General features: G+C 46.7%; 7 protein-coding genes across 7 annotated transcripts; 4 read left to right on the top strand and 3 right to left on the bottom strand.

Annotated features, from left to right (window-relative positions):
* Positions 1-1228: 1228 nt before the first annotated feature.
* On the top strand, positions 1229-1507 carry N7496_003590 (uncharacterized protein; the record flags this gene model as incomplete). The annotated part of the gene is made up of 1 exon (XM_056696521.1): positions 1229-1507. The coding sequence occupies one exon, from the start codon at positions 1229-1231 to the stop codon at positions 1505-1507; it is 279 nt and encodes a 92-aa protein (XP_056558733.1).
* Positions 1508-2050: 543 nt separating this feature from the next.
* On the top strand, positions 2051-5833 carry N7496_003589 (regulator of nonsense transcripts 2; the record flags this gene model as incomplete). The annotated part of the gene is made up of 6 exons (XM_056696520.1): positions 2051-2069; positions 2135-2179; positions 2277-5092; positions 5147-5461; positions 5521-5662; positions 5730-5833. 6 exons carry the CDS (start codon positions 2051-2053, stop codon positions 5831-5833), a joined length of 3441 nt encoding a protein of 1146 aa, XP_056558732.1.
* A 4615-nt stretch (positions 5834-10448) lies between these two features.
* On the top strand, positions 10449-10752 carry N7496_003588 (uncharacterized protein; the record flags this gene model as incomplete). Its single annotated transcript, XM_056696519.1, has 2 exons — positions 10449-10572; positions 10661-10752. 2 exons carry the CDS (start codon positions 10449-10451, stop codon positions 10750-10752), a joined length of 216 nt encoding a protein of 71 aa, XP_056558731.1.
* Positions 10753-12317: 1565 nt separating this feature from the next.
* Positions 12318-12714, top strand: N7496_003587 (uncharacterized protein; the record flags this gene model as incomplete). Its single annotated transcript, XM_056696518.1, has 2 exons — positions 12318-12358; positions 12411-12714. The coding sequence occupies 2 exons, from the start codon at positions 12318-12320 to the stop codon at positions 12712-12714; spliced, it is 345 nt and encodes a 114-aa protein (XP_056558730.1).
* Positions 12715-15598: 2884 nt separating this feature from the next.
* Positions 15599-17545, bottom strand: N7496_003586 (DUF3176 domain-containing protein; the record flags this gene model as incomplete). The annotated part of the gene is made up of 3 exons (XM_056696517.1): positions 15599-16749; positions 16803-16975; positions 17031-17545. The coding sequence occupies 3 exons, from the start codon at positions 17543-17545 to the stop codon at positions 15599-15601; spliced, it is 1839 nt and encodes a 612-aa protein (XP_056558729.1).
* Positions 17546-21117: 3572 nt separating this feature from the next.
* N7496_003585 (terpenoid synthase) lies at positions 21118-21641 on the bottom strand (the record flags this gene model as incomplete). The annotated part of the gene is made up of 2 exons (XM_056696516.1): positions 21118-21397; positions 21445-21641. 2 exons carry the CDS (start codon positions 21639-21641, stop codon positions 21118-21120), a joined length of 477 nt encoding a protein of 158 aa, XP_056558728.1.
* Positions 21642-21739: 98 nt separating this feature from the next.
* Positions 21740-21948, bottom strand: N7496_003584 (geranylgeranyl diphosphate synthase type III; the record flags this gene model as incomplete). Its single annotated transcript, XM_056696515.1, has 2 exons — positions 21740-21823; positions 21844-21948. 2 exons carry the CDS (start codon positions 21946-21948, stop codon positions 21740-21742), a joined length of 189 nt encoding a protein of 62 aa, XP_056558727.1.
* Positions 21949-22878: the final 930 nt, after the last annotated feature.

Genomic DNA, 22878 nt, shown 5'->3' with positions numbered 1-22878 from the left:
GTGTTTTCCTTCCCCTTCCCCGTTCTCGTTTTTCGTTTCCTTCCCCTTCCTCTTCCGTTCCAGCATGGCGGTGTACGATGTGTGGCACTTTCGCAGCGCGCTGTATCTCGTTCTTTTGCGTCCCTCTTGTGGATTTGTCCAGTGTTTCCCCCCTGATGCGTGATGGTTTCCCCGAACTCGACGGCCGCTTATGGTTTTGCTTTTATTTTCGCTTTGACCCTTTGATTTTTGCCCCGGCTCGGATATCTTCGTTTGATTATAATACCTGCTCGGTATGGTTTCGGCATCGGTTGTGATGTTTTTTTCTCTTTGCGCATATCTGTTTTGAATGGGACTTGAGAAATCATGGACCGTGCTCGAAGTGCTTTTGCTTGTCTGGTTATTCGGCTTTCCTCTCCCTTCGGGGGGTGGGATGTCATCACGATTTGTATGTTTAGCTTGTTCATTTTCAAGTAAAAAAGTGTTAATTTCTCATTCGGTGCTATGTATTCGTAGTAGTTCATGCTTTCCGTTAGTAGGATTTCTATTAGAGGTACAGCATTCTATGGCCTTACTTGGCGTTATTCTATCCTTTCTAACTATACCACTGCCCACGATGTGCCAAGAGGCTGTAAAGTTCGTTTACGAGTAATTGCGGAGGAAGGACTGAGACTTGCATAAAATAGTATACTCGTTCATAAAGTCTGTTGCCGAGAAGTGGCTTTCTTGCCGGTAGCTTATCACTACCTCATCATGCAGCTGGCCCATTCGTCACCTTTGCGTCACCCAAGCTTCCCCATACCTTGCGTATAGTCAAATAAGGTTATCTCGCCGGTCGAGACCATGGACCTTTGATATAAAGGAACCTGCGCAGTATAATGAAAGACTCAGTGGCTTGGTGTTTCCTATGCGAAAGGATTGTCTGATGACTATGCACCACTTCTCGAGTGTCTGGGTCGTCATAGTCAATGGGTCATACAGCAAGAAATACCGAACAAACCTTAAAAGTTTTATATTCTCCCAGAAGATCATGCAATTTATTTAGAATTGCAGTTACTACCCCATCGCCACCATGGTCGCCACTGGACAGTATCAGCGCCTCTGAAGCATCGACCCCGCATCTAGAACCATCATCAAACATCCAGATCTTTGCTATAAAAGCAATCTCCCAGACGAGCAGTGCGCAGTAACTGCAAAGACCTACACATTATTCGATAGTCCTAGAAACCATCCCTCCAGCCAATCTATCATGCAATCCACTATTCAACAAAATCCCATCGCAGACCGGGCTCGAGAATCTGCAGCATCTACAACACAATCGCGAGACCTCTCCTCGAGTGAATCCCATCAACTACCAGATCCCAACTCGGATACCGTCTCTGATTCATCCTGGAAACCAAGATTCGATCGTCGCCAAAGCTGGAGCCATGAGGACCAGAAACACCAGCTGCAAGAACGACTGTTGATTGTCGAGCAAGGATGGGAGACGGGGTTTACGGAGACTGGATCGGTCACTAAATCAACTTAAAAACCACACATATCCTGGCTGCAGCCTTCATCAGACGATCATATCGGCTTTGTTTAGTGGGGATCATCCTCTCCAGCGAGTGATGATTCTGGAAAAGAGTGGGGTTCCACTCGGCGACTACAATATGCGCGGTGACATGCCTGCAAAGGGTGCTGTTGTTCGCTTAATTTCTTGAATCAAAATGTGCAGTCTATTATTCCACCTTTCGTTACTGTAGATAGTATAAAAATTGAAAATTGAATCAAAGATCAGATAAGTGAGATAATGCAGAGTAGTCAATCAGAATGCCAGGCCAAACCTCCGGCGATCATCCAAACCTCCGCACCGCCTTACCAAACCAGCCCGCCTTCTCTCCTCCGCCATCGCCATCCGCACGACCAAACTACAAGGAGCTTCCTACACCCGACGAGCTTCTACGAGCTCCCCACTCACCTGGAATCGCCTGCACCTCCCCAATGTGGCATTCAAGTCACTCCTGCATTCTCCTTTCGGCCGTTCTGAGAGGACCCCGCGACTGAATCGGCCCCGAACGCACACACAGCCATGGATCGCCAAAAGAAAAGTATGCGCCAGCTAGACCGCACTGCGCTCTCGCTGATCTCTCAACTGACCTTGTCCTCACTACAGGAGAGCTTCGCGATCTGAATGAGAAAGCCTGGGAAGGCGAGACTGGTATGACAAACCTCCCCCCCCTCGAAGACGAATACTCCCGCATGAGAAGGCCCACTCTCTGGATTTCTGACCGACTGACGTTGGCTCTCCCACACAGATGTATTCCCCGTCAGCAAGTCCCTCGATTCGGCTCTCAAGAAGAACACGGCTTTCATCAAGCGCCTTCGAACTGGAATCAGTGCTTCCGCCCTATCTACCTTCCTAACCGATATCCGTACCCTTTCGCTCCACAAGTACCTCTCCGAGATTATCTCCGCCTGCTATGAGGGACTATGTAAGCTCAAATCGCCCGGGGAGATCGCTGCCGGCGTGGAGATTATCTGCGCTCTGCACCAGCGATTTGGTCCCGCGGAGTTTACTAGGCAGATTGGATGGCTTCTCGGGCGGGGCATGAGCTCCATGGATAAGGCCTCGTTGAAGGCTCTTCCTCAGGAGATGCGCGAGCGGGAGGAAAAAGAACGCTTGTCGCGACACCGGGTTCTGCTTCGCGTCGTTACGGAGTTGTGGCTTGTCGGTGCTCTTAGGACTTTGGATGATACGGAGAGACCGGAGGACGCAAGGAAGGATGCTACTACGGGCAAGCTTCCGGATCTGGTTCCGATGAGGGCGACCAAGTCTCCCGCGGCGTTGAAGGAACTGGAGAAACAGGCCGAGCCTTTTCCTCTGGAAGTACTCAAGGATTTACTGGGACATGACCGTGACCATACCAACTTGCCGCTTGCCGTGTTGTTTGTGAAGAGCTTTAGCTGGGATATTCTTGGTACCAAGCTTGTGGAAGAGGGTCGGAAGACTGTCGAAGCGGATGGTGCGACGTCAAAGTCTACCGTTGATCAAGAGAATATAGAGGGTAATGCCGAAACTACGACAGAGGCAGACCCGCCATTGGTCCCTGAGAAGACGCAGCAGCGATTCAGAAATATCTTGACTCGCTACCTGGATGATGTCAAGGCTCATGTGGTTCGTGATCAGAAGGCACTGGCATCGCAGAGCCGTCGCAATGCCGAGGCTTACGTGAAGAGTGGCGAGATCTTTGAGGATCGCCAGTCGAATTTCGAGAAGCAGTCCAAGACACTCGAGAAACTTGTGGCGAATACTCAGGTCTTATGTGAAGCCTTGGGTGCGGAGATGCCCGATCTGGTCGAGAAAGAGGCCACTGATGCTGGCGGAAGCGGTGGCATTGGTCTGGTGAAAACCACGGATTACCTACGTGGTCTGGGTGACGGTGCCGGCATCTGGGAAGATGAAGAGGAGAGGCGCTTCTACGAGAATTTGGTCGATCTTAAGGGTAAAGTGCCCGCGGTACTCCTTGAAGATGGCAAGAAAAAGAAGACCGAAGGTGAAGAGACTGGTAGGAAGAAGGAAGGTGACACCGAGACTGCCGCAGAGAAGCCCGAGTCCATGGAGGATAGGGCTGCAGCTGCAGCTGATGCCGATGACCAGTCAATGGCAATTGCCAGTAAGACCGTCGGCGCCCAGGTGGATTCTCTTCTTGGAAAACTCCCCGAGCTGCAGACCAAGGACCAGGTAGATCAGTTTGCTTTGGACTTTTGCTTTGTCAACTCCAAAGCTTCTCGGAATCGATTGGTGAAGGCTGTCTCGGATATCCCCAAGGGTCGGATAGATTTGCTTCCCCTGTACTCACGTCTGGTGGCTACTCTTGGACAATATTTGCCCGATATTCCGCAGGGATTGACCACCTATCTCGATGAAGAGTTCCGAAGCCTGCAGCGACGAAAGTCGAAGGAGTTCCTCGGACAGGTTCGTATGAGCAATGTACGTTACTTGGCCGAGTTGACTAAATTCGGCGTGGTCCCCGAGCACATCATCTTCCACTGCTTCAAAGTCTCGCTGGATGACTTTTCTCGCATGAACATTGAGATTATCGGTAGCCTCTTGGAAAACTGTGGTCGCTACCTGCTTCGCAATCCAGAGACATCGCCCCGCATGGCGTCATTCTTGGAGACTCTGAGCCGGAAGAAGACCGTGCAGCATTTGGCTCAGCAAGAACGGATGGTCATCGAGAATGCCATTTACTACGTTGACCCGCCTCCAAGACCGGCTATCCAGCAGAAGGAGCGTACGCCCGTGGAGCAGTACATTCGAAGACTGATCTATCTCGACATGAATAAGCGGAATTACACCAAGATTCTGAAGACCATCCGCAAACTCCATTGGGAGGAGCAGGAGATCGTGGATATCCTGGAGCGCGTATTCAGCAAGCCTGTCAAGGTCAAATACGGCAGCATTCATCTTCTGGCAATCCTTGTCAGTGCTCTGTACCGCTATCATCAGGGGTTCGTCATCGGCATCGTCGACAATGTTCTTGAGCAGATCACGCTGGGCTTGGAGTTGAATGATTTCAAGTTTAACCAGAAGCGGATCGCCGAAGTGAAGTACCTGGGCGAGCTTTATAACTACAAGATGATCGACTCACCCGTTATCTTCGACACTCTGTACCGCATCGTTACATTCGGTCACGAAGGTGGTACCCCGGTTCCTGGCAAGATTAGTCCGCTGGATACTCCAGATGACTTTTTCCGACTTCGCCTGGCGTGTACACTCCTCGACACGTGCGGTCACTGCTTTGATCGCGGTTCTGCAAAGAAGAAGCTGGATTTCTTCCTGACTTTCTTCCAGTACTATCTGTTCACCAAGGATCCCTTGCCCATGGATATCGATTTCCTGGTCCAGGATACGTACTCTAGTCTCCGACCACAGTGGAAGATGGCTACGGACCCAGAAGAGGCTACTAGAATTTTCAGCGAGGCAGTTGCCCAGAATTACAATGTTCAAGACTCTGAGAGACCCGTTGAGCTTGACGAGGACGATGCGGAGAGCAGCTCGTCCGATGAGGGTCTAGAGGAGGACGCCATTCCCGAAATTGAAGATGAGGAATCTAGCGACGAAGCCGAGGTATGTTTTCTTTCTATCGTCTTTTTATAAATGCCTCTTTCTTACTTGTTGCAGGCATCCGGTCCGAACCCCGAAGCAAACGACGAAAGCGACTTTGAGGACGAGCATATCATCGTCACGCGCCAAGAAGAGGAGCGCGACCCAGAAGCTGAGGCCGATTTCGACCGTGAATTTGAAAAGATGATGGCCGAGAGTATGGACTCCAGACGCTTCGAGCGTAAGGGGGTTTTCGATATCCCCTTGCCTATGAAGCGCGTCCCCCGCGAGAACCCTCCAACGGAGTCTTCGACTGAATCGGCTACACCGGAGCCTATGCCTACTAAGACAATGGCTTTCTCGCTGATGACGAAGAAGGGAAACAAGCAACAGGTAAGACCGCACTATTCAGTGGAAAGGGTTATCAATATCAATACTCTAATACTGTGTAGACACGTACTATTGATCTTCCATCCGATTCTAGCTTTGCTGTTGCTATGCGCAGTCAGCAACAAGCTGATCGGGAAGAACAACAGCGTATCAAGAACTTGGTTCTAAACTATGAGGCCGCGAATGAACCAGAAGCTGCCGAGAGTACGTCTACCCCCACCTTCCAAACGAGTGTTTTTCTTGGAAGGGATATACTAATTGTTGAATCCAGCTTTTGAAAAGCGTATCCCCGCTAATCAACGGGTGGACAAGTCTGGCGCTAATCGTTCTGCCTTCCGATCTCGGAAACTCCAGCTCAGCGATGTGAATTGGTAATGAAAGCCGTGGATTATGAATCGACTTGCAAACCCTGCCGATCCTACCTGGCCTTGTGAATCACGACACAGTCACACCGAGGAATCATGACCGTCTACCTGCTCAAGCGCAGTCCTTGATCCGCGTGTCTAGCATCCCATCGATGAAGCCGGGACTTCGCGCACTGGAGATCATTTCTCCGTACCGGCGATCTTCTTGATGTGATTCTCACTCAACCAGTGTGCCATCAATACTGCACACGAGGATTCTGTATCTCTTACCACGATGCAAAGCGGCTCTTCCCGTCTTTTAACGGATGCAGTGCCCAATGAATCTGGAAGGTTCAGCATCTAGGACGAGCTACACATGCTTTCCACTTTTAGCATTAGTTGCTTGGATTGGCGAGTAGCGAGTGGAATGTGGAGGAGCTGATAGGAATGAGATACCAATTCGAGCCCATCTGGTCCTGTTCGATGGCTGTTCCCTCGTATTTTACCTTAAATATGTATCGGGATATTTAGGTTACTCAAATGTTTGAATGCTTCGCTATAACATGTTAGACTGGCAAAACTGATGGATGAAAGCCAGCTTATTATCTATACAGTAAACTCCCGTTTTCGGCACTCCCAGGTTAGGCACACATTTTTATTAGGCACCAAAATCTGTTGGATGGACCCACTTCTTAGAGTTTTCCCATATATAAGAGGCCAACCGGCACACCTTTTTGTCTGGCACACAAAATTCTCTTCAATTTTTGCTTAGTCATATAAACCGACCAATCAGAATGCAGGATTTTTCCCCTTCCAACCCTTCCACCCCTTCTTCGGTCGCTCTTTCAGCTAAACTGGCTATACCAAAACAACCCAACAAAGGCATATCCGATGCTCAGAAAAAAGCATTACGTATCTATGCATCGGAGACACGCCCTAAACCTACTTAGAGAGAATGCGCTGAGTGGTTTTCATCTCAATTTAATCGTTATATCAACCGTGCGACCGTCTCCAAGATTCTTTCATCCAAATACGAGTACCTTGATACTGGTTTAGCTGGTCAGAACAAACGCCCGTTAGCATCTCGGTGGCCTCTATTAGATGAGGCCCTATATATCTGGCAGCAGCGTCACGAGAATGCCGGTTTTCCTATAACAGGCCCATTGATTCAGAGCAAAGCCGTCGAATATTGGAAGAAAATACCCCAGTATAAAGATCTCGACCCGCCACTTTTCTCTGAAGGGTGGCTATCACGGTTCAAACAGCGCCATTCGATCCGATATCATACCTCCTATGGCGAATCTGCATCGGTTCCGGCTTCGATGTATTCCGACATGGAAGCTATTCGGGCTATCTGCGACCAATATCAGCCAAACGATGTCTATAATATGGATGAAACAGGTCTATTCTAGCGTCGAATGCTAAATGGGGGTCTATCGAGTAAGGGTAGTCCTGGTTATAAAAAAGACAAGACCAGGATTACTCTCGCAGTAACGACCAATACTACTGGTTCAGATCGAATGCCTCTATAGTTAATAGGCACTGCGAAGATGCCTCGTGCTCTACGAAAACTCAATATCCCAGCACTTGGATGTATCTGGCGATGGAACAAGAACGCATGGATGCGCGGTAATGTTATGCAAGAATGGTTCCGCTCGTTTTATAGGCATATTGGCACACAAAGACGAGTCGTGCTATTGCTCGATAACTTTAGCGCGTATCTCTCTGCGCTTAAACATGCGCCACCGCCGTCTAATATTAAAGTCGTTTTTTTGCCACCAAACGCGACCTCGGTTTACCAGCCATTAGACCAGGGTATCATCAGAAACCTTAAGCACCATTATCGGAAGAAATGGTTGACATGGATGGTTAATATGATAGACCGCGGCGTCGATCCTACGCAGAGAATGAGCCTCTATTACACACTACATTGGATCACCCAGGCTTGGAGACGTGACGTCCTAGATGAGACTATTCAGAAGTGCTTTATTAAGAGCACGCTTATTAGTCCTAGCACTAATGAGATGAATACGTCTCCGTCTGAGGACCTTTAACTAGGTGATTTATACGCAGAGGTGACCGACCGGCTTCCTGGTACAGAGGTTATGGCATTAGATGAATTTCTAGACCCTCCAGGAGAAAACATCGACGTGGAAGAGCCTGATTTATCTGATATTATCGTTCATTTTTCAGAAGAAAATACAGGTGGGGATAATGGGGTTCAGGATAGCGAGGACGACCAGGACGAATATATATTCGGACCACCGCTGGATATCCTCTCGCGTGTTAAAGCTATTGAATATATGCATAAAGCTCTTCAATTTGCCCAGCACCAAGAGGGAATTACTGAGAGAGATCTACGTGATATAGAGAGGATCGCTCATCTTTTTTCTCGATTCGAGATCAATGGGAGGAAGCAGAGAAGGGTGGATGACTACTTTAGACCAAAAACAGACTAGTTCTTACTAGATGAGGTTTAGCGCGATATTAGTGGCACACTTTCATTAGGCACATCGGAATTCTGTTGCACGGAGGCCCGTGCCGAAAACGGGAGTTTACTGTAGTAGAAAGTCTTAGCACGGAGTAACAAGGGGCCTCGGGGTGATAAAGAACACATTTTCCAACTGCTAGAGACTTCCATTTGTCGGCCACTTTTATTTCTTTCAATCTAACCAATAGCCTTCTCGATTACTATATCGAAGCAGACTCTGGTTCAAACATATATGTTCGTCAATATTTACTCCGGCATGGATGGAAATCAAATCTCATGGAATTAGACCTCTAATCTATGTTATACAAAGATGCTGATTGCACTATAAATATAAATAGTGAGTAATAAACCCGTCCAAAGTTTAGAATGATAGAAGGGAAGGCACCCCCAAGGTAACCCCATTCAGTATCCTGATCACCACCACAATTAATCAATGGCTACCTCGAGGTCAAGGAGTCGCGGAAGGAAAGATGAACAAAAACGGAGGACAATGCTCTGCTAACATTCGTGATAATCGTGAACCAGCGCCCATGTCACCTCCAGATTGAGTGGTTCGCGGGCAGTTGTCTGGCGTAAGGCAAGTTTTGCGAGGGTCTTACCAATGTCAGCCGCCACTGCAGTTCCAATACCTGCATCTAATGCGAGACAGACTAGATGGTAAGTAAGCCCGCTACCCGCGTCTGCTTTGAGAGAGCCGATATCAGTCCTCATCTGGTGTGGGACATGTGTATCCCCTAATCTATCCCATAGCCTCATTGCATTTGACTGATTGTTGAAAAGTAGCCGGGGATGTGAGCCAGGCTGCTATCGATCTTAGCAGCAGCCGCGGTTTTTACCTCCCTTCCGATCCAAATAACTATTTATTTATCACACGTAACAGGCTCGTTGTAGGGCTTCGAGATGTTTGTTTAGTTGTCAAAAACTACGTTTCCGAGAACATGCTTGCATACTACATATCCAAAATGTGGGAAGACGGCATGCCCGCCGGAGTTGCAATAAAATTCCCACAGCATTTACACGTAGATCAGCGTAAACAAGTTAGCCAAACTAGAAAGACCTAGGTTGGGAGAGCGAGTGAATCTAAAAGATAGTTTCTCAGATTCTACATCTGGTAGGGTGTTCAGCTCACGTATGCGGTCAGCGCACTTATGTGGTCAGCGCACCTCCTACATGAACAGCTCACCTACGGATTATGCCAATTCAGCCATTTAGTGCTCCTAATACCCAATAACAGTCGTATATCTCCAGGATACCAGAATACCCCTGATTCTAGGACAGCCAGTGCCAGTATTCTCTTTGTTGAAGGAGATTACCGGTCAAATGCCAAGTGTTTGGTCCATACCCTAGATAGATCTCCTAACCCACCTTGAATTAACCCTCCTTGCCCATCTCTTGAGTTAATTTCCTGCCTACTACTTCTAGAATTCTTCATTTCAGAATTATATTCATACTAGGTACGGCATACCAGTATGTATCTGGTCCTAGAAGACCCAATTCTTCGCGAATCATACTCATCATATCATCATCTCACATCTCGATATGTTTAAATAGCTAGCGCTTACCGGATGTCCCTTCATTTCGCTCCCTCCCTTCGAGATTGACTATACAACCTCTCCTGGGCAGCATTTTAAGATATTTCAGCTGATTAGATGCACCGGGCCCATAGATCCCTACCGGCCAATTAGGAAGAGAGCCCCATCGGCAATTATTGCAGTCCCCCTGAATCCTTGAGAGGGGGTATTATCTAAGAATAAAAAATGTCTATGCTATAGGGCTGAAGTTACATCACGCTAGCGCGGTTCGAACCGCCCTAGGTGGTGGGTTGCCTGAGCTTAATCTTTCTGGGGCATTGGGGGCTGTGTGCGCATAAGCAGATTCCTTGGTAGTTGATAGAAGAGCAGATTGTATGGCTGGTGATCTAGCTCATCCTAGGCCAATTCGGGCGTCTTTTGACGAGATTTACTTGTATACTCATCGCAAGAGCGTAGATGAGACACGAGAATAAGGCATCCCATTGAACCCACAGCAACCATCAGAGGTATAAATACCAGAACTTTTCAGCATCGTTTTGTTCTTCCCAAGCTCTTCATTCTAACCATTCAATCCTCTCTAAAATAAAGAAGTGCAACAAGAACCTCGCCACTACTTAGTCAACATGAACATCAAAACAATCGCCGGCTTGCTTTTCCTTGGCTCCGCCAACGCTGCCATTCAGGTGTCCCTGACCAGTACCAGCGGAGTCACTATTCCGTACAACGTGGATCCTGATGGAAGTTGCTGTAAGTAGATCGAACCCCTATTCCACCCTCCCCTAATCCCAAACGCCCTCCAAGAGAGAGAAGGTAGCTGAAGAAGTCCGTCCAACAGTTTCCCTGAACGGCGGTACCCTCGCGCAGTTCAACGACAATCTCCAACAAATGCAAATTCCAAGTGGCTATGAATGCGCAGTCTGGGAGTAAGTCCGCCCTCCCACCAGCCCAGTGTGATATGTCGGAATCCACATTAGTGCTAACAAAACTCCTATTAGGAACTTCAATTGCAATGGTAAACACACCAACGCTGTCCTCGGATCTCCGCGTATTGCCGAAGTCTGCCAATCAGTGTCCTGGAACTGGGCCAAGGCGGCGTCGTCATTTAAATGCTGTAAAGTTACCTCTTCTGGAAGTTGGTGCGCAGGGTCGATTCCAACCTGTACCTGAGGCATGTTATAGCACGGAAGAATTGGTTCAAGGGATTCTAGTAGTGACAATCAGGCCGCGAGTTTATGGACCAGTTCAGTGCGTCAAGCTCTTCAACACGGTGGGAACTCTCTCAACAGTTTTCCATGCTATTACCCTTCAAGCATTAACCAAATCTTTCACTTTTGACTCCTGTGAATGTATCTCACTCGTCCTGGATATAATCTAGTTTGTGCGTATATAAGTGGAATAGATGTTATCTTCGAGTGAGGATTTCAAACCCTTTTATACAAAAGAAACGCCCGAATACCGCATTGCCGCCCAATCATTGTCCAGGTTCTTAAAGTCAGCACTGCCAGCATTCTCCCGGTTTTTAGTGGAGATGCAGCCAGCCGCGGACAACTGTTGGCCGCCTTATCCGGGAATTTATTATAGCCGCGCCATGAGGGCAGCCTAATAACGCAAATGGCAACAAGGCCACGACAGGCTTTACCAGGTGAGGCTCGAAGTTCACCGTTCAGGTAGTTTGGAACAATCTCAGGGATCAATCAAGATGTATTTAGAAAGTAGTTGTATCCTGCATATCGTTCGCGAAGTTGAGACACTGGATTGAGGTACAAGTGTGATGATCATCTAACTATGGGAGTAGGTGCAGCTATTGTAGTCACAGTAGCTGCCTTCTGCCTAGAGTGGTGGTGGCAGCCTAATAGGCTGCCACTGCTACATCTATACATCACCTAATCTGGGATCCTAACTCGCGAGGGGTCAGAGTAAATGATGTCACACGCACACCCTGTACCACTTGGGGTCATGAATACGTCTTCAAGCCAGACAGTGGTGACAAGAACAAGGACCATAAAGGTGACGGTGATAAGGACGATGACGAAGACAGTAGAGATGGTCCTGAGCAGAAAATCGATGTTGATGATGGCCTCTTGGACACTAGAGGTGCAGTTCCTCTCGAGTCGTAAAGTTGCAGAATGCGGAGATTTACACGAGATCCTACACAATGGTGCTCCGAGCCTTCGATATAAGCCGGCATACCGCGTGGACTGGCAAACTTTACAATAATGCCCAAGGTTTTGAGATTGGCACATTCAATCACGTTTTGCTCTCGACCCTCATGAGGAAGCAATCAGCTAAGTGCCCCAACCTTTCCCAGGGGTATGTCAGCGATATTATCTCCTACGTCCACAGATTCATACAGAAGACACTTCTGGCTGCATGTCCCGACAGCGAAATGTCTTCTAGCATACTGTCCCTACTGATGGATGAGCTGATGGAGAATTACCGACGGGCAATCTCTGTGGCTGATTCTTTTGGACATTGAACGGGCAGGCACCCCGATGACATTGAACCATTACTTGAACGACAATCTTCAAAAATGGTAAGCCACTGTCAGCATTAGTGAGGCCAGTGATTCTAACCTTGATTCACAGCCGTGAAAAGCGATTCCAAGATGCCCTGGCCAAGAAAAAGAAAGCCTTCACAGTTCACTTTACGCAGGGTGATGAAAAAGTCGTTCGACTTGGTGATGTCCATCATCAGGATCATATGAGCAACTTTGATCACACTGTTCAAGACATTCATGATATCTTGGAGTCTTACTTCAAGGTCGCCCGCAAGCGGTTCGTCGATAATGTCTGCGTGCATGCCACAGATCACTACTTGCTCACAGACACTGAGTCACCCATGGAGTTCTTCTCCCCTTGGGTGAATAGTCTATCCAAAATCAGCTTGTAGAAATAGCTGGCGAGGATGCACTGACTAAGCGCAGACGTCAGCAGCTGCGGAAGGAGATCAGAGACTTGGAGGATGGGAGGAAGGTCCGGTTGTCTTCGTGAGGTCGGAATATAGTCGTAAATCAATGTAGTAAGCAATCTATCTGACATTTTGATGAAACGCAATCGGACCCATAGGCCAAAATTGCTCCACAGGCAACATTCTCAGACTATATTTTCCGTTTACTGTAGCGTACACGCATCCGTATTCCCTTTATGGTTGCGCCACAGTCGCAGGAGCATATGAAGTAAATGGGCAAGTCAAGGAGGTCGTGGAGATGCTGGAGCACGTGGTCGCAGTACAAAAAACAACACTGGCCGGAGAACCCTGAACGACTGGTCTCTCAGCATGCCCTCTGCGGATATACCAGCTGAGTTTCTAAGGTTCATAAAGTTGGCTCCAACCTATTCTGGCCATCACATTTATCTGAAATCTCCCTTTTCAACATCAATCTCATCACTAGTTTCTTCCTTCCCACCTTCCTCATTGAGCATATGATTAGAGGACAATAAACCAAAGAAGGAGGTTTGGTACTTACCGCTAGGTCCTTTCGTTTGCAAGCCCACAGAGAGCGAAGGCGTCAAACATCACTGTTGTCACGTGTGGGTCAGCACAAGAGCTACATATATGCCGGCAGTCGATGGACGGTGTATTCCGGTGTGTGTAGTGCCGAAGGGTACGGATAATTGATTTCGAATACTGCTGTACCAAGAGCTTAAAGAAAACCTTAACAGGACTGTGGAGAGCCATATTCAGATGATAAGACGAAGATCGATTACGGTCACGTGATGGGTACTGGTTGGTTCTTGTAACCCCCATCCCGGTGACCTGAAATGCCCTGTGTGATGAAACGCCCACGAAGTACCTACACATTCGAGCACCATCATTTCCAATGCAAATGTTAGACGTTGTATAGGAGCACCAGAAACAAGAATCTTTCAATCTCTAACCTCTTGATCTTACTAGTATTAATCACCTTGGCTCAGTCCTTTTTGAGCCAGGAAATGACAGTATAACGAAGCGCAAGCGACGGACCGACAGGCGTTGGAAGCACAAGAGAAGGTGGATGTCCTCATTAGCGTCAGAGACCTCAGGGAATCGCTTTAAGGGCACGATAAGGATGAAGAAGCGATGAATATGTTGGCAATAGAAGGATATGTCGAGGTGTTTGGACTAATATCCCCGAATAGTGACTTTGCACTCAGTATTCTCTAGGCTTCCTGATCAACACGGGGAACGCGAAGAGGCTCCGCAATTTCGAACCTGTATCTATGGCGTTTAGTGTAAAGGCATCATACATAGAGATACATCATCTAAACCATAGTACATATGTTTCTTGAAACGCTGTATACCCTCGTAGTTTGCTGCTGCCCGTAGTACTTCTATTCTAATCATGTCCCATTTCAAACAGGCCGTCTCCTATCTGCAGATAGGGTTAAGGGGCGGTTGTTCTGTTCAGCGGTGCTAGTATTTTCCATACATCAAGTTACTTTTTGTTTTCTGTATCTTCTTGATGCGAAGAATTCCGCCAAAATTGGAACATAGGCAAAAGTATCTCGAGAAGATCAAAAATAGATATAGATAGTCAAGTAGCTGTGGTCATACAACAGTATCCTTCCTATTTACTTCAGACTTATTTGCGGTCGATCGCGACTGCATTTTATTCAAACCTCACATTTCCTAATAGTCCTTGTTGTCCTGCAATCCGCTGCTCAAATATTTTTCGATCTCTGTTTAGAAAGAGCTATCGAATAGACAACCAAACTATCATTGTTTTTGCTGCTTTCAGGCAATATTCACCTTGTGGATGAGGAGTGATGGCGCTCGATCGTGCAGGTACCTAGTGGACATTTCATCATGTAGGGCTTTTAATGTCACCGGAATGGGGGTGTTAGTATGCTTTCCAAGGCTCGAATTCGGACCTTTGCAGGTTCGAGATCAGAGAGGGTGCCATTCCGAGCGTGAAGAATAGATCAAACGTGCAGTTTGCCACCCCACAATCTCCGACTTCGGGGTCTAACTCAATCCCCAGATCGCCTCTTGATGGTGCATGAGATATTATTCTATCTGGAAGCTGTCTTCTGGTACATTTTTTAACCAACCAGCAAGGGCAACCTTTGCCCTTGAAGATAACGCATGGCGGTAGCGAATAGCCATGTGCGCAGATTGTTTCGATTGAGGTAACCAATTCACGATTTGCTGACCATGAGATAGGCCGCTGAGCGTAATATTCAGCTCGCCTAACTACCTTCTGCGTAGAGAGAAGGACGATCGCAAATCCTGTCTCATCAGAATGTAGGTATCCTTTGGTTGGATACCGTTCTCATCGATTGTACGCTGAACGATAGTAAACCAGTGCCGCAGCGACCGAGGATATTCTTTTAGGGCGCGTTGATAATCATACCGAATTGAGTATCGTATACGAGTTCTTCACGACGGTCAATAAAGGTAGTTGGCCAGGATTTGCCGGTGGTACCCAGTGAGTTATCTCCACGCGAAGCTGATAGTTAAGTTGCCATCTCTCGCATAGTAGATAGACTGGGGGCTTCTCCACGCGTATTATAGAAACAATTCGTTCAGTTAGCGAATAACCTTCCATCCGGGTTAATTAATGACCAGATGGGCATCTATCGAAGCGTTAGACTCGGCCATCGTCGCGCACTTGCAGTGTAGAGAAGGGTATTTCGTATAGCTTCGCTACCACGCGAAGAGATTGCCACGGTCAATTTGAAGACCTCTATGGGCTAATAAGATTTTGTCCTCTCGTCGGGCTGGAATCACGTTAAGTTAATATAATCTCGTGACACGATATTACTTTCCTGTTTCCGCTGTCTCCCAATTCAAATCATTCACTCAGTATCATCCTGTCCCCGCTTTCATATAATCTCCCCTTCCGGTCATTAGGAAGCTCCTCTCCAGGCCGTGGCTTCTCATCCTGGCTATTCTCGTACAGAAACAGTAATGGCATCGCATCATTCTTCCATGTAGGAACCTCAGCCCTGTAGGTTTTCCAAATGGTACCGGCTAACGTTATTAAGCCCAAAAGCCATATTATAACTGGGAGAGCTATCCACTGCCAGTGTACAGACACGTACGTCGTACTGATCATGGCCAGGCCAACCGCAGAGCTTTTTCCATCTGTGTTGTCTCGAAATGTTTTTGTCATTCCCGCAGCCATATTCTCTGCTGCACAGCGAAGCTTTTCCCAGCCTTTCACCGTTGTTGGACAAGCGGTAATGTTAAAGTATGAGATAGCCTGAATGAGGTCTGTTGAGGCGTATTGAGAATTGTCCACACCAACAAATATAAATCCTTTTCGGGGATAATTCTGTACATAGCCGCTGAAAAATTGCCTGGCGAAGGTTTTCATCATGACTAGCGAGTCTTCGCTGATCGAAAAGTTTTTGTTCGGCGCCATGCCCATATCAAGACCCCAATGAGGGCGAAGGACGTATGACGTAGCATCATCGCCATCCAATGATCGGTTGCTCCAGGTGCCGAGTGTTTCTTCGCGATAGACCCCTCTAGAGACAGTTGGGCGAAAGCTGTGGACAGTTGGAACGAGAGCACATTGCATTGCGCGCCAGTGAGTCTGCATGGTGGGGCTCCCATTTAGCATATCTTCGGTTGTAAGAAGTTGAATACCAAGAAGGGTATCATTGGATGACCCGGTAGCGGCCGCAACGGCATAACCATAATCAGGAACAAAGCTCGCGGTAAGACTCGTCCCGAGAATAGAATATGTGCAGTTATTCTTGCCGATGAAAACACTGTAGGGATCCTCGTTAGGATCGTCCTTCGTGATATTACTGCATGAGAGTTTCAATTGGTCGGTTATATTGGAACATCTCGCGCGCACTTCGAGTGCAGCGATTGGGTCCCAGGTGCAGTTTCCAGTTGAGCAAGACCATTTTGGAGTGGCCCACGGCCGGGAAGAGTCATTGTCAAATAATGAACTATATATGCTGGATTTCAATCCGGGTTCCATATAGCCATCTATGAGGTATCCCATTAGCGACATCCACTTCGGAAGATCGAATTCACCCTACCTCCCCCGGTAATCCACTCTAACCCCACAGTCGAATACTCGGAGCCGTTTGAGACAAGGGCGATTTGGGACGAATCAGCGACGAGCTTAGGATAGTAATGGATCAGGTTCTGGGTGAAGGGGTCAAAGGCGAGAGCAAGGATAACTGCTAGACTACCTGGAACTGCGAAGTGCCTACATTATAAGGATTTAAATTATAAACCGGTTGGGAGAAAGACAGTTAACTAACCTTGCTCGAAGATTCCATATTAATCCCGCGCTTCCGGTCAATCCACGGCTGGCAGCATCGAAAGCGCGAAGGTCAGACAGCTGGCGTCTCTTTTGCGCGAACCAGACCCATTTCAATTGTCCTAGGCCCTCGCTGATGGAGAAAAGAACACAGCCCTTAGCGATGGTGCTCAGCCACGATATCACCGTGTTCAGCGACAGATTGTTCCAGGTCGGCTGCGGATGATGATTGTAACATCTTAGGACCACCACGATTCCGATCAAACTCGCCGAGGACAGAATCATAGCCAGGATCTCCCAAATAAAAAGGGTGGAGAGTAGTTTCGAAATTGACTCTTCTGCTTTTTTCCGCTTGTTATACTTTTGAGAAGTCGAGTTGGACCCAACAAGGGGTTCCTGCGTTGGTTCGGGATGCTGCTCGACTGAGTCGGCCAGGGATGACTGTGCATGTTCACCGACATTCTTACTCGTAGGTTGGTTTTTCAAGTCGTTGGAGTGCAGAGTCGTGGGCGACATTCTCCGTCACTTTTGAGTTGATTCGCTCGGGTTCATTTGTTTAGAATCATCGCCCACCGGGGGAAGGGGGGTAAATAAGAGCTCTGGGCCATTGACGTTGCGGCTCTTGTCGGCTCCGGAGGTCACCGTGGGGCGTTGGGGGCGGTTGGGGGCCATATGCAGGGTATCTGGCCATGGCCAATACCGCCAGAGGACTGAGTGCGACTGCGCGAGCGAACTTGCCCCATTGCAGAAGGTGCCTCAATCGCCTGGGCATGACTCTCTGGGCCCTAGATTCCTCTCCACTCGTCATCGTGTCAATACCTTTCGTTCATATCCGCCAAGTAATTGTAATTTGGTAAGTCTGTTGGACATGCAAGAGAGAGAGAGCAAAAGATTTCTGTACGATGAGTTAACGGCCCGCCCCTTCAGCGGGAGGAAAGTCCATAGACTTTTATGTCTTTAACATGCCACGAAAGATTACTTTCTGCGCAAAAAGCTCCATTTATCTTGATTCAATTAATACGAATCCCCAGTGAACTGCTGGGACAGGTCATTCTGAAGATAGAGTGGTCAATTATCGGGACACTGCTACCTTCGACTTTTCCATGAAAGAGAGTCGAAGCGAACGCGGCTCCTTCAGAATGAGGATTCCACGGATCTTCGGCGCGATCTCAGGATCCAGAATAGCACTTGTGGGTCTCGGCGGTGTTAGGTCAGGGCAACTACGCCAAAGGACGGTTGCTTCAAGGCTATGAAGATCGCATGGAAAGAAAACGGCTGTTGGGCCACGAGAGGCCTCGGAGAGGCATTTAATTTGCTTAGGAAGTGGTATACGGCAGATATACGCATAAAGATATACATAGTCGCCGAAATCTGCATATCGTTCGCGAGGGGTCGAGGTAAATGAAATCATCATCATCATCATCTACTATCCCCTTCACCGTCGCGGGAGGGACAATTAGCGCGGTTTACTAGTGTGTTGTATTAACACGTTATAATTGGCTAACTATCGTAACATACCGGTAATCAGAATTTAGTGTATTAATATAACCTAATTAGGCACTACATGGAATTCATCCCAACAAGGCCCTTTCAAACATAGAGCTATATTACCATAATCTAGGCAACTAGATCTTGTTCGGTTAGCGCGTTCGCCCCTTTTACCCTTCTGTCTCTTATATTAACACTAAATATAAGTCTTTCGTGTATCGAAGTGAATTCGCTGGTGGTTTTGCTAGTGGTTTTACTAGTGGTTTTGCTATTTTGGTATTAGTCTTAGTAGTAGAGTAAAGGTAAAGAGCTCTTAGTAGAGCTTCTGGCGGAAACCTAAGTGGGTAGGTAACCTACTACCTTGTTACTTCTTATAGAGATATTAAAGACGCCACGTATTAATAATAGCAGCGTTAATAAAGAAGAACAGAAGAGGTAACTAATTACGCTCGCTTCGTTAATAGGTCTTATAGGTAGCTCGGTACTAATTTATAATATCTATACTACCTATATAGTGATTATAGTCGTTAATAGTAGTAGGAATCTCGAGTTTCTTTATAACCTTATCACTAAAAGGAAGACGCGTACCTATTACATTAGTAGAGGTTATTAATAGCCGCTTCCGCTTAGTAGGGATAAATAGCTCTAGCGAATAGATAGTAGATAGTAGTAATACTATATTATTATCCTACTGTCGTACTCTAGGCGGTGACCATAAAGTCGTGGTTATACACACAAGACGATAGTGTGCATAAGGGTAAATACTCAACGTAGTGTCTGAATACACGGTTATGAGTCTATCGGTCGTGCGCACTTCTATGAAGGAGGAGAAGTACCACGATTGTGGAAGAGTACCACCGATCTAGAAGAGAGATCACAAAGGATGATAAACTTGATTCAATTTAGCTAGGAAACATAGCAGTATTTATATCTTAGTAACATGGTAAAAGATCACATAAGAAAGGATAGAGTATTGGAGTGTTAGATAGTCTCCTGCCTAGATAGGCAATTCAATGCGAGTATGCAATTCAATGCAAGATCGTTGAGGATCAATTCGATAGATCTTATAGAGAAGATCTAGATGAGAGAGGGGTTATATGAGTGGGTCCTTCGTCATGTGACCCCACAACATCCACATGTTGACACCTACTATATAAGATAGAGAACCCCCTAAGCTTTTGTCAACATGTGGATGTTGTGGGGTCACATGACGAAGGACCCACTCATATAACCCCTCTCTACATATAGATCTTCTTCTATAAAGATCTAACAGATTGATCCTCAACGATCTCGCATATGATTGCCTACCTAAGCAAGAGACTCTCAACACTCTGATTCTGTTGATTTATCATGTGATCTTTTGCTATGTTTCTTGTGATATAAATACTGCTATGTTACCTAGTTAAATTGAATCAAGTTTATCATCCTTTGTGATCTCTCTTCTAGATCAGTGGTACTCTTCCACAATCGTGGTACTTCTCCTTCTTAGAAGTGCGCACGACCGATAGACTCATAACCGTGTATTTAGACACCACGTTGAGTATTTACCAATCCTTATACACACTATCGTCTTGTGTGTATAATCACGACTTTATGGTCACCGCCTAGAGTCCGACAGCTTTAGATCTATATAAAGTACTATCTGTTAAGATAACTACTTACAGGGTAGAAAACCTGTTGATCAGGTAAGGTTAGAAGTACCTAGTGAAATTCGTGGCAAGACTGTTTCTTGAGGAGTCTGAACCTACTCCTTAAGGTCCCAAATTTATATACAGTCTCTTATATAAAATAGGGAACTAGAGAGGGGTAACCACGGTATAAGCGTGTATAAGCTAAAAGGTTATGTAACTAGCCAACGTGGCCTACCGATAGGGTAGCCCTTTAGATACGCCACTAAGGAGCTATCGACTAACCGCCGGGTCGGTACCCTCTTAGTAGAACGCCCGGGCCTCGTGCGGCCTGGGGCATCAGTCTGCGAATAACCTTAATATCAGGATATCATAACAACAATAGCCATTTATGAAGTTAGATATATAACGAGTACAAAATATTCAGCGCCGTAGGATTATAACTGGACATACTTTCGAGGACTCCGACTCCTATTAACAACATCCTTACCTCCCCTTTTTTTATAACTACAAATCCTTAACTAGTTTACTAGCGACTTTTATTTTATCTAAAAAGGATATACTAAAAACATACAACAGCCAGGATTCGCATGTGGTCACCCACCATACTACTAACTGGCCGGCGTGTGGCTTAAGTACGGCTGAGCGGACGGGAAGCCCTGTTCTCCACACCCTATGGTCGTATGTACCAGAGCTACTATCAAAGGACCCTATATGGTTTAACAGTCTTCAATAATCTAGTGGACTCGCCATTTCTACATGCCGTAACGGCTCTATATCCCAGGGCCGATCTGTGTTGAATATTCTACACAAGTGATCTTCTGTAGAGAATTCGGGATGGTTGAATTGTGGGCTAAGAAATTCATTGAGTTAGATTCGAGGCATTTTCAACACGCTCAACAGGGCATGGAACTTCTCGCTTCCACAGTCCAACTCAAGAATGAGTGATTCTGCTTGCGGCGCAAGGTCTCCTCAGACCTCCTCCGTATACTGGAAGCTATGAGTTGATTCTAAACAGAGAATTACACTCTCCTTAATTCTCCCATCGTCAGTCTTTTGCTGCAAGACGTTCCGAACAACTTTGCTATCCGGGTCAACTTGAACGTTGTGTACGATAAAAAACGAAAACTTCCCCTCGGTAGTGTCGTCGCATACACCCTTCTGCTGGGCGTATACATCGCTACGGAGATTCTTGTAATCATCGCGAATTTGATATAGCTTTGCGAGAATCTCGACTAGCTGTATATTGTCTCTACAGGATGTAAGTAGAGCCACTTCTGAGACCTCAGATGAATTTACCTTGAGCATGTACTTTCTAGCTGCATCAACCGGATCGTGATCCGGAACAGCCCACCTGTTTTATTACTGATCATCTTCAAATATTCTGGCATAGTGGGACACGTAGAAGAATCTCGCCAGGAGAGATCCATTCCCTGTAGAATTGAACCGTCCTGAATGTCATCGATACTAGGCAATTTGTGAGATAGGAAGGGCATGAAGTGTGGATGGGGTGAAGACCGTACGGGAGGGCTGCTATATGAAGAGTGTTCACGACATTTTTGATGATACTCAGTTGAGGCTCAGGGACTTCGAGCTATTCATTGAAGGCATTCATCAAGGGGCTACGAATGTTCTTTCCCGGATTTGAAGAAAGATATTCGAATGGCTCTGTCACAATCTATAGCGAAGTTTTCAGACGTTTCGACTTCCAGAACAAACAATAGGTGAAGTTATTGCATACCTGATGACTTCTGGCATGCCAGGTTTCTCGAGAGAAACTTTTAGTGCAGGATTCTGGAACATAATCCTAAAGGAATTGTTTTATAATTGTTCTTTTAAGAATAAGTTAAGGTTGTTCTCATCCCATACTAGCACTGAGCCTGAGGAATTCGCACACGTGGCCTCCCGAGTCTCAAATATTACAGCCTTTGCAGGTTCTGATTTTGGGCGTAAGATTCCCGTTAAGAGGGCCCTTAATTTCATGTTGGGATATAACTGTGCTCGCAGGATAATGAATGTCTAAAAGCGACCTTTTGTATTGGCCTGAAGGCTTCTGACAAATCTTTTTGTTGGTTGTCAAGTTCAGCAGTAATTGATAACTAATACTTTTCGAGAAGCTAACTCTATCATCCTGGGTGGGAGTGGGTTGTTTAGTTAAGGACATATAGAGCACGCCCGCAGGCATCACAAGGGCTTTCGTAAGCGGCTTGTCGAACTGAAATCTTATTGGGACATCCTACCACGTAGCCGAGTGCTTCGTTAAACAAAAACTGGCAAGTTTTTTTCTGGTATTCGGTCGATAGGTATAAACCTTGTATCGAACGACCTTTTAGCATCATTACACACGAGTGTGCTTTTTAGCGATGGGGGATGTGCGACCAAGGGGAGATGGGTCGCTCTTCAAGTGCCATTATGTTGCATCGTTGGAGGAGATCTTGGGCGCCAACTTTGGGGGCGATTGTGGCGATTTCAATGGAGCATGCAAGGCGGCTTACATGATATTCGATTGTAGAGTCTCCAGGTTGTATGAGGCTTTTGAGGATATCAAAGAAGCCGATCGTTATTCCTACTTCTCTGCGTTTTACGCGTTTTATGGCTGGAGTGTGACAATGTGTCATAGAATGCTGTAGCGACATGCAACAGTAGCTAATTGAACTGATGAAAGTCCTCTTGATTTGTTACAGCAAAAATATTCTTCAGATAACCATGGTGAAATTTAACTCTATTAACCGT

This window comes from Penicillium cataractarum, assembly GCF_028827025.1.
Source record: "Penicillium cataractarum strain IBT 29864 chromosome Unknown utg000002l, whole genome shotgun sequence".
Lineage (NCBI taxonomy): Eukaryota > Fungi > Ascomycota > Eurotiomycetes > Eurotiales > Aspergillaceae > Penicillium > Penicillium cataractarum.
Note: the sequence above shows the minus strand (reverse complement) of the source record. Positions and strands in the feature narration are given on the sequence as shown.